The 10213-nt window shown below is 41.9% G+C and overlaps 3 protein-coding genes across 3 annotated transcripts; 1 reads left to right on the top strand and 2 right to left on the bottom strand.

The window, feature by feature from the left end:
* Positions 1 to 348: 348 nt before the first annotated feature.
* On the top strand, positions 349 to 5288 carry LOC136442914 (tumor necrosis factor receptor superfamily member 21-like). Its single transcript, XM_066439940.1, has 6 exons — positions 349 to 531; positions 1585 to 1830; positions 2169 to 2307; positions 2505 to 2684; positions 2954 to 3361; positions 3504 to 5288. Exons 1-6 carry the CDS (start codon positions 496 to 498, stop codon positions 3776 to 3778), a joined length of 1284 nt encoding a protein of 427 aa, XP_066296037.1. The 5' UTR covers positions 349 to 495; the 3' UTR covers positions 3779 to 5288.
* A 762-nt stretch (positions 5289 to 6050) lies between these two features.
* On the bottom strand, positions 6051 to 7458 carry LOC136442916 (receptor-interacting serine/threonine-protein kinase 1-like). Its single transcript, XM_066439941.1, has 4 exons — positions 7400 to 7458; positions 6805 to 7194; positions 6527 to 6666; positions 6051 to 6363 (listed from the first exon to the last, which is right to left on the bottom strand). Exons 2-4 carry the CDS (start codon positions 6974 to 6976, stop codon positions 6190 to 6192), a joined length of 486 nt encoding a protein of 161 aa, XP_066296038.1. The 5' UTR covers positions 6977 to 7194; positions 7400 to 7458; the 3' UTR covers positions 6051 to 6189.
* A 742-nt stretch (positions 7459 to 8200) lies between these two features.
* Positions 8201 to 9370, bottom strand: LOC136442949 (tumor necrosis factor receptor superfamily member 11B-like). The gene is made up of 2 exons (XM_066439991.1): positions 8977 to 9370; positions 8201 to 8343 (listed from the first exon to the last, which is right to left on the bottom strand). Exons 1-2 carry the CDS (start codon positions 9368 to 9370, stop codon positions 8201 to 8203), a joined length of 537 nt encoding a protein of 178 aa, XP_066296088.1.
* Positions 9371 to 10213: the final 843 nt, after the last annotated feature.

The raw sequence follows: 10213 nt of genomic DNA on the forward strand, positions 1-10213 counted from the left end.
AAGATCTATATTTTTAACCCATGAGTTATAATCTATACCGTGATGTCGTATTTTGACATTAGAAGATCTACTACAAACAACGGGATGGCTGTGAAGCACTCACAGTAAAACACTGAGAGCTAGCGAGGGAGAACAATCTAGAATGTTCTAGGCAGTTTGGGCATAGCCATCTGACAATCTGTAGCAGAGCACATTCTACTTTTCGACAAACCTTCTTAATTTTGTCCCCGAACACAGCGAAAAAAGCAACGTCTTCCTTATCTCTATAATTCTTAGCACAGGAAAGTGTCCGAAGAACAATGACATCACCTTGGGGCGTATGAGTTCAGTTACCTTTGACCTCACAGGGCCGCTACGTGCCTCAGTCTCATTCTGTCCCGGGACAGCCACCGGCGGGGTGTAACAACATGTAGGACTGAAGTTTCTTAAATCTAATCCTTCTTCGGGCAGTCTGTGGCACTACTTTCCTCCGGTGTGTAGTTTAGGACTCCAAGGATGTATTGTCGAGTCATCTTGGCGCTTGGGGCGACGGTAAGTGAAGAAAGTGACAAAGTTGTGTGTGTTTACATAGTAGCGATAGCTATTTACTCGGGACACCGTGCAACTGGTGGTGTTACCCATTGCGCAATGACGGCTGAAGAACGAGCTGGAATACCTAATTTCGACAGTATTTGGTGTTTTAGTAACGTGTTATATTTACATAGACTACCAGAGCGTTTTATATGGCATTTAAGTACGTAGGTGTTGAGTTAAACCCCGTTAGATTACGAATAGCAAATCACGGTGACGTCATTTTGGGGTGACCAAGTATTTAACCTCCTCGGGGTGACTTTTCAGCGAAACGACGCTCTCTTCCACCATTAAAGGTTATAATAGTGAACAGTTGTGTTCTTCACTACATTCCAAAAGGTGTTTGAGCCATTTTGTAATATGTTTGAGGGAAAATCCATATCGTTTGAGCACAAAAAGTTTCCCACCCCTAGCGCCCGGTCCCCGTGTGAGTCATTTCCGGGTAACGTTATTTGCTGCTTGAACGGTTGAACATGGCTTCTCTATATTTGTGCTCGTGTGCGTGTTTATCGCTCGTAAACTAGATTTCTTTTAGTAGAAGGGTTTTGTCACCACCCTTGTATAACGAGCGTCGTAGATCTTTTCTGTCTTACGAAATGCCGTGCTTGGTGCGGTATGGGACGGCTGGGGAATTCCAATGACGTCATCAACAATCGATGGCCTGTTCGCCACGCTCCTAGCGGTTAACAGGTCACGGACGGAGCGGAAACAAATTTAATCTCCAAGCAGATCTAATGGTTGCTAGAAGACCGTATCCAACTGGAATAGAAAGCTTGTACGCCAGAATAAAACAACTTGACAGTTAATTGTTTTCAGAGAAACTTTGGGAAATGAGAAACATATATGTGTAACCAGTTTTCTGTTTCGTCTCCAAAATCGGGCGAAAATCAATGAGCGCGCTGATGTCATCAATAAGATTTTAACAGATGAAAACGGGTGGATTTCCCAAGAACGTGTACTTTACTTGTATAGCAGAGAATCAGGCAAATTAAGGTACTTCCTTGTTTCTTTTAGGTTCTTGTTGGGGTTGCTCACGGTGATGGACAGGATGAAACGTTAGCCACGCCCCCTCCTCCATGGAGACACGACGATCCTCAGTCAGGGAAAACTCTGCTCTGTGATTGGTGTCCACCAGGAGAGCGCATGCGCAGTCCCTGCACCGAGCGCTCACAGACGGAGTGTGTCCCTTGTGGGGAGAACGAATATGCCGGGTACTACAACCACCTGTGGGAATGTCGGTTGTGTAAAGCATGTACCACGGTAAGTCTAGAACCCCGGAATCGCCCTCCCTCTTCAAATATGTTTTAGATGTCTGTGGCCATAGATAAGTTGTAAAATGGGTGTTAAATGTACCTTTTTTTTTAGACGAGGCAAACCCAAGATTTCAAACCGTTTCAATGATTGGAAGGTAACCATATATCATTTGGATACCTATTCATAATCAATAACAATTGTCATAAATCAACTAAAACCATACTCGTGTGTCAGTCGCCCATTGTCTTCTGAATAAAAATCTTAAGCTTCATGTAACTCTAATCAAAGAGGGTAAAGACCCCCTTGCTCTAACTCAACATATTTAATGTTTCTCCCAAACTCAGATGCATAACGAACACGAATCGGAAAACTGTACGGCCGTCACCAACAGAGAATGTGAATGTGACCAAGGCTACTACCTGTTGGGTGACGTCTGTGTAGCTCACAAGAAGTGTTCCGTCAGATACGGAGTGAAACAACAAGGTATTGGCATACATGGAAAAATTGGAGCTTTAAAGTTAGATAATACAGTCTACGAAACATTGTATATTAGCTGATTAAAGATAACTGCACAGCAAGTCAGTTAGTCATATCATATTTGTTAGCAGTGAATTCATTATTTGTTTCTAGATATCTTCCACTGTCAGACCGTCATGATATAACCATAATTATACTTTCAGGAACGCCAACAAGCAACACCAGATGTGAGCGCTGTGAATCCGGGACCTTTTCTGACGTCCTGTCTAGTACAGAGGGCTGTAAGGATCACACTGACTGTGAGGTCATGGGGTTGTGTGTGATAGAGAAGGGGAACAGACGGAAAGACAACGTCTGTGGAAACTGTACAACCAACGGAACAGGTAGGATACATTACAATGTATTCGTTGTATGCCTGCTTTGAAAATTGTGTTGATTTAGTCAATTGACATTGTACGAGGATAGCAGTGTGGTATGGACATAACACAGTTGGAATATGAACACGGATAGTTTTAATTTTGCTTTTTAAATTGTTATTGTTTATGAATAAATTAAGACACCTTTATATGGTATTCAGCAAAAAAAGAAGAGAGGCAACAGTTGAATAGAACAGCGCTAAATGCTTGAATAACGGTATGTACTTTGTTTACAGTGGACATTATGACGACGGTCTCTACACCTACAATGACTGCGGAAGGAAACGCATCCATAGACACAGCAAACTCTACTGCTTCCGGAAAAATTACAACCTCGACAGATGCGTCCACATGGGGATACGTCGCGTTAGCATGCATTTGTGGTATTCTGTTACTGTTAGTCTGTGTGGGCGTAGTTACAAGACGCTGGCTCCTTGCAAAATTCAACGAACTTTTGGGGCGAACCTCGCAGGAAAGACAAACTCAAAGCCAGGTGGATGGCGGTGTGGCGATGGAGTCGTTGATGAATAGGTCTGGACAGGCACAAGCAGTTCAGCAACCGGCCGACAGTGTTCTTCCTCTGGGTTGCTGCCCTATTCGCTCTAGTCCCCGGCTTCGAAGAGGAGTGTCACGGACTGACGAAAGTGTGTATCTTCCTTTTTCCTTTTTGTTCATTGTTATTTTGTTTGAAATATTGAAGGATTACGTTCTATAAAGTTTAGATTCCAGGCGATAATAATTGGAAATTAAAAATTGTAATTTCTCCCCCATTTCCTTACCTTTCAGGCGTCCGCGCACGACAGGTGACGAATGATGACGCCGACGCCATCGCCGCAGACATAGGGGGTGTGTGGAAAGCGCTGGGCCGGAGACTGGGCTTCAGCGATGGCAACCTGGACTGCTTCCAGAACGACCATACGTATCTACGGGAGATCGTCTATCAGATGCTCCGCAAATGGATCAATGAGAACCGAGAAGAAGCGACGAGAGGTAAACTGGCGGATGCGCTGGTGGAGGTTGATAAAGGAGATGTGGCCAGGACTCTGCTTGGACGTGAATAGCGTGCATCAGATTCAACAGCTGGAAATAGCAGACATTGGGCTGATAGACTGAAACACAGCAGAGCTAGCCGGCCATAAAGTACAGGGCTCACTAACCTGGCCAATTGTTCACCCTATTTTTGCCGAAATCTCCCAGCAATAACCTTTTAGAAAGGCCTGATGGTACAGTCAAACCTGCCTATAGCGGTCACTCAAGGGACTGGCCAAAATCGACCGCTATGGACAGGTGGCCGCTCTATAGAAACGGTTGATTTTGACCACGAGCAATAAGTGCCACACTGAGAAACATTTATTCACATACTATACATGTACAGTGTACAGTCAAACTTGGTCTACCGACCACTTCCACAAGACGACGATCGGCTCAAGATCTTGAAGATGACTGCTTTTGGTCGGTCTCGATTTTTCCACAAGCATATTATTTAAGTCCAAGTCGATCCATCGATCCGCCCCCAAACCGGAGCACATGCGACTTAAAATGTTGCCGAAGACAACCGTGTCATTTTCAATTGCGCGGTGACATTATTTATCGGCAAAAAATTGCGGAATATCACGGTAAAATCAGCCTGTTTGGGTTGGATTCCTTGACGGCGTGGGAAAAACAAAATGGCGCTTGAGGTCATAGGGTCATTGGGATAGTCTGCTGTAATGTAGGTGAGGGGTATGATTTTACTCTATATTAAATAGTACAATATGTAAACTTATTTTGTCAAAGAAGTTCTTTGAATGAAGAGAACACACAAACAAAGAATTGATGACTTTAAAACCTTTTTGTAGAGGATGAAAGGCGTCCGTATAATTTATAATAAACTGCTCGCCCATGCTACTACTAGTGAAGTTACCCAAGTAAACAAAGCGTCGGCAACATGTACCGCGCGCAAGAGACTCTCTTTGTCTGCAAATTTCTGGCGTCTTAGCGGTTTTGGAAATTCAAAACCCTCACCAGGGGCAAAATAAAACCATAGGCAACATTTTCATAGGTAATACTGCTATAAAAAAAATATAATGACAATATTTTTCTGCCGAGATTTGGAAGAAATCTTGCGGCGACCATGAGCCGCGACCGTTATCGGCAGTGTTTCCAGACCCGCGGGACCGAAAACCGTGTGGCCGCGACCGCGTTGGACAGTGACCGCTATAGACGAATTCTTAATGCTTACGTCAATGGGAAAAATCCAAGGGACCGACAAAAAGTGACCACTATGGGCAGGTGGCCGCTATGCAAAGGTGGCCGCTGATACAGGTTTGACTGTATCTATTCGGGAAACACAGCCAATAGGTGTACATGTGTTCATCATCTAAGCTGCTACTTATTAGACTACAAGTACAGAACACATTGGACTCTATTATGTACTTCTGTTATATATATGTCTGTTAAAAACTCTGGTGAAGTCTTCTATTTAATTAGCACATGTTCCATGATATAAGCGATGCATATTGTTGCTATGAGGTGGATTTTTGTATATATTTGTACAAAGTGAAATACAAATAAACTGATAAGTTATTACAACTTTCGGTGTTTGTCTTCTAGATACATGCATATCGGCTATATCCCTATCTATGATATAATATCGTTGGCTAAAACCTTCCCGGAGCATATATATAACTGTACTAGTAAAACAAGATTGTCCACATAATTCCTGCACTTTCTACCACTCCTACAACTAGCTTGTGCTCTTTTCCGTGGAAGAGCGAGAGAGAAGAAAAGAGGAGAGCCTGAATAAGAATGGCGACAAAGAAGTTATGCCAACCTTCAATGGTTTATTTCAAATCTCAAAAATGTTGCTAGCTTTTTGGTCCGCTGTTTGATACTATTTTGTACATATCAAAACGTGGCAGAAGCTCTGTACATAATCTATTGTACGTACATGTACAATATTGAATATCAAAATTTCATTCCGATCATCAGCACATATTACAAATAGAGCAAGTAGCAAACTAAATCAACTTATCATTTCTAATGCATTTAATCTAAGACTTGACTAATTACTTATTTTTGCTGCAGCAAATAATATTCATTCCTAATTCCAGTAGATATGTATGATAATCTGTTCAGTTCCAAATTGAGACAACATTTGTTTTCTTAAAGTTATTGTTACAAGATACACATATATCATTTTCTTACTTGCACAGTGATATCAGTTGATACATCGCAACAAGAGAACAAAGTAGTAAAAAGAACTACTAGTATGTGTAGTCTGCCGGTACTCAAAGCCAGACAAACACCACAGATTATTACATCGTTGTTTTGGAAATACATTGGAAACGTGTATGTAGTTTGATACGACGATATCAGTTTATTAGAAAAGCACTAAAAATTACATCGTTGTTTTGGAAGTACATTGGAGAAGTATGTGTAGTTCAATACGACGATGTCATTTTACGATGTGGAATTTCAATGGATGCGAAGATCAAGAAGAAGGGATTTGTCCGTTCCTTGCGAAGGCCAACAGTTTCTCTGCCACTTGACGTAGTCCGACGTTCTCCAACGCGTCGCACAGGTCCCCAACCGTAGGAGGATGAGACTCATCCTGTCGTATGTAGCCTCGCAGCATCTGATAGACAATCTCCCTTTGTCCGTGGAGCTAGATGTAAATAACATAATGTCAATATGTGAAATAGAAAATCTCACAAAACCCTAGATATTCTTTAATCATAATGTATGAGCAAAGCTTTGTGTTACAACGAAGACAGTTCTAGTATCTACTGCTAAAAAGTGTTTTGTGGTGTAATTCCTATAGTTCACACCTGATAATCATAGTTGAATCCGTCACAGTTTCCGTTAGTGAAGCCTAGCTGTTCCCGGGCGAGTTGTCTCCAAAGGTCACCAATGTCGCCCGAGATATGCCAGGCATGTACTTCAGTCAACCTCTCCGACAGTACCTCTTCTGGAGTAAAAATTTGACAGTAATTAGTAATTAACGCCCTTCAACTTGAAATATAAAATTCTAGTATGTTGAAACAGTATTTTTCAAACATGTGCAAATACCTGCTCTTTTATAGAAAGAAGAGAAAGGAGACAATACCTTCGCTCGAGGACATAGGCTGGGTTGTCTCTCTATTCTCCACAGAGTCCGTAGCGCTGACGCGGTACCTCGCACCTGCAGTTCCACGGAGTAGGAGTTGGCTCCTCTCCGCCCCTGCATCGTCACCTGTCTGCTGGTCAGGGCAGTTTGTTAACGGATGGCGCCGAGGCATCGAATTTGCCAACTCAGATTCAGGGGCAGTGTTACGCGAACTAGACGAAGTACGGACCCTACATGGCAGTGGTGTGTCTTTTTTCGTTATAGCAACCAAAAGGTACAAAATAAGAACGATCGGAATTACAATGAGAACAAAAAGTGCAAAGAGTCCGGGATTGGAGAAGTTCGGCTGGATAATGCCGACCGATACATTGTTCTTTGTTGTACTATTGCCTGCAGAAAAATAGAAGAGAACATTCGATAATTTAGTACATTTGAATGGGATAATGTATTTACTGATCTGTGATCACTATGGTTTAAGAAGCACGAATGTAATGTTTATCATCAAACAAACGACATCAATAGACATCAATAGACATCAATCGTATTTCTGAAATGTAAATTTGATGAAATAGAACAATGTTTCGTATTCACTTACCTGCAGTGATTGTTGCATTGTCGACAGTTTTCGTTGCATTGGTGCTCGATGCATTGGCAACTAATGAGAAAAATGATTGACATATGGCATTACAAATATTTCTTGCAGAACATTCGTGCTCCCCCCAACTTATGCCAAAGAATGGAAACAAAAGGACTATCCAATTTCGACAAGAGTTTTAGAATTTCATAGATTCTTGTAGCCTCTACCAGGCTCCGCGCGATCGCTGGGAAAATGATCTACCGTAGATCGCCTTTTGAGATTCTCTGTATAGCGGACTACCCCTGGCTATTCACTCTATTTGGCCGATTTCTACTATTTTCCCAGCGATCGCGCGGAGCCTGGTAGAGGCTAAGATTCTTGAAAAGTTAAACCACTGGGATCTAGAAACAATTTATTTATTAAACTTCACAGAATGAAATCTGAGAGGTGTTGGCAAAAACAATGGCCCATATGCCACAAGCATGTAATGAAAAGAAACATTGACTGAAGGTAAAATAAAAGATATAACAATCTTTATTGACACAACAAAAGTACAGCGACTTTCGTAAGGTCTTCTACAACTATACATGCAAACAAACAAGTACATGTAGATACAAAAGAATTAACCCACGTACAAGTACATGAATAATTCAACATGCCGAATTCAACGTATCACTTACACTACTAGTTCTAATGTCTAAACATTCCTTGATATATCAACCCATTTGTGCACAGCAATAAGGAGTGTCTCCTTCTAGAATGTAGTTGACAAAGTTTTCCCACCTGTTCCATTTGTTACGCATGTGCCGCACAAGCTGTCTAGCTGCGGTTTCCCCTCCTCACCACACACTCGCCCCACACGCTACAGTTGGTGTGACTTCTACACGGCTCTGTGGCAGACATCGTACTGGAAAACGTGCCCGTCTTACACCGACTGCATTTCGTGTCCTTCTCCGGCGTGCCTTTGGTTTGATCAGGTCAAGATCATTTTCAAATTCACGTGACATACCTTCATTTCAAGTTTCTCTCTATGAGAATGATATAAAGCTTGGCAACCCTGCTCTAAGCAAACAAGTAGACCTTTTATTTGAAAACATTGACCTTTCAACCCTTGATTCATACCCGATATAAAATATGACAGCTGACAGAGAAAAAAGGAAAAAAAGTCTATCTTTTAAGCAATGAAAACATGTACGTTGACGTTGTTTATATGCCTGATATGTACGTGTGTTCCCTAGCCGAGCTGGTGCATACAATGAGAGAGGTTTAAAAAGAAGCTTGTTTTGTGTGAATATAATCTTAGGTGTTTACACAACAAACCCACGGCTAGACTGGCATACCTGCACGTTCGAAACAATTTCAAAACTTCTTGTTGAATCGTAAGCGTTAAGATAAGTTGTCAGCAGATTAAAAATGCACTTCCTGCAAGGATTTTGCAATAGTCAATTCTCTCAGTAACGTTGGCAAAAATGTAGAAACAACTGATAAAAAAACATATTTATTGTCAGTAAATCACTGTCGTTAATGTTATGAAATATATGAAGTAAGCAATGATAGATCTATTGTGACGGACAGGTAACAATGTATATCCCTACCTTTCTTTGTTACGCCGTGTCCGATTGGACACTTCTTGTGAAGAAGACAGAATTCAAACAGCCTGTAGTAACCGTCGTCACATTGACATATCCTGTTGTTTGTAGCCGAACATTCAATCTTGACATGTTCGTTTTCACGGCGGCAGTCCGAACAACGACGACACTCGTATTCCCTGTTGAAGTGTTCCGTGTACCCGTCCCATGGGCAGGGTAGACACTCAGTCGGGGTCTTTTCTGTACACACCCTGTTCATGTAAAACCCTGGCTCGCACCAGTCGCAGTACAATACGTTGCCCGATAGCGGGTCGATGTGACGCCATTTTTCGGGACGCTTGTCTTGACTTGCCGCCTTAGTACCGATGACCAACGCCTTGGGAAGAAGAAAAGAAGGCATCATTAAATGCTTAATAATTTGCTATCAATATCATGTATTCGAGTTTTCTGTGTATTTTCTGTGTATTCTTTCTATAGTTCTTCAAGTGTCGAGAAGGCAGTGCCCCTCCAAAAATATCACTTCCGCGTTCTTTTAAGGGCAAAGATGCATACGATACTAGACTGGCCGTCATTTGCTTTAAGAGCAAATTCAGGATGTTTCGCCCATACTCCTCATGCAAGAAGTGGGCTGTCCCAAAATAACTCCTGGGCAAATCCAAGTTTCTGCATAATTTATGCAAATGAGGTCCTCATGAGCATAAGTTATGTCCAGGTGCTTTCACCTTTCCTACATGTACCTACATGTTCAAGATGACATCCGCAGCTTTTACAGTAAGGGGAATACAACATCATGCATAAATTATGCAAGTGAGGTCCTCATTAGCATATGTCATGGCCAGGCGTGTGCACCTTTCCTAAAGCTACCTACATCTCAAATATGACATCTGCAGCTTGTACGGTAAGGGAAATACAAGTTTCTGCATGAATTATGCAAAGGAGGTCCTCATTAGCATAATTTTTGGCCAGGTGCATTCACCTTTCCTAATGGTACCTACATCTTAAAGATGACATCCGCAGCTTTCACGGTAAGGGAAATACAAGTTTATGCATGAATTATGCAAATGAGGTCCTCATTAGCATAATTCATGGCCAGGTGTGATCACCTTTGCTAACGGTACGTACATCTCAAATCTGACATCTGCAGCTTTTCCGGTAAGGGAATTACAAGTTTACGCATAAATCATGCAAATGAGGTCCTCATTAGCATAATTTATGGCCAGGTGTGTTCGCCTTTCCTAAAGGT

This window comes from Branchiostoma lanceolatum, chromosome 10, assembly GCF_035083965.1.
Source record: "Branchiostoma lanceolatum isolate klBraLanc5 chromosome 10, klBraLanc5.hap2, whole genome shotgun sequence".
NCBI classification, from domain to species: Eukaryota; Metazoa; Chordata; class Leptocardii; order Amphioxiformes; family Branchiostomatidae; genus Branchiostoma; species Branchiostoma lanceolatum.

Bases quoted from the DNA above. Each gene is read 5' to 3' on its own strand.
- LOC136442914 (XM_066439940.1), top strand. From the start codon at position 496: ATGTATTGTCGAGTCATCTTGGCGCTTGGGGCGACG. The intron at 1,831-2,168 runs GTAAGTCTAGAA...TCCCAAACTCAG, and splicing joins TGTGTAAAGCATGTACCACG to ATGCATAACGAACACGAATC. The intron at 3,362-3,503 runs GTGTGTATCTTC...CTTACCTTTCAG, and splicing joins AGTGTCACGGACTGACGAAA to GCGTCCGCGCACGACAGGTG.
- LOC136442916 (XM_066439941.1), bottom strand. From the start codon at position 6,976: ATGCCTCGGCGCCATCCGTTAACAAACTGCCCTGACCAGCAGACAGGT. The intron at 6,667-6,804 runs GTATTGTCTCCT...TTTTTACTCCAG, and splicing joins GCCTATGTCCTCGAGCGAAG to AAGAGGTACTGTCGGAGAGG. The intron at 6,364-6,526 runs GTGTGAACTATA...ATTTACATCTAG, and splicing joins GATTCAACTATGATTATCAG to CTCCACGGACAAAGGGAGAT.
- LOC136442949 (XM_066439991.1), bottom strand. From the start codon at position 9,370: ATGCCTTCTTTTCTTCTTCCCAAGGCGTTGGTCATCGGTACTAAGGCG. The intron at 8,344-8,976 runs GTAGGGATATAC...ATCAAACCAAAG, and splicing joins ACACGGCGTAACAAAGAAAG to GCACGCCGGAGAAGGACACG.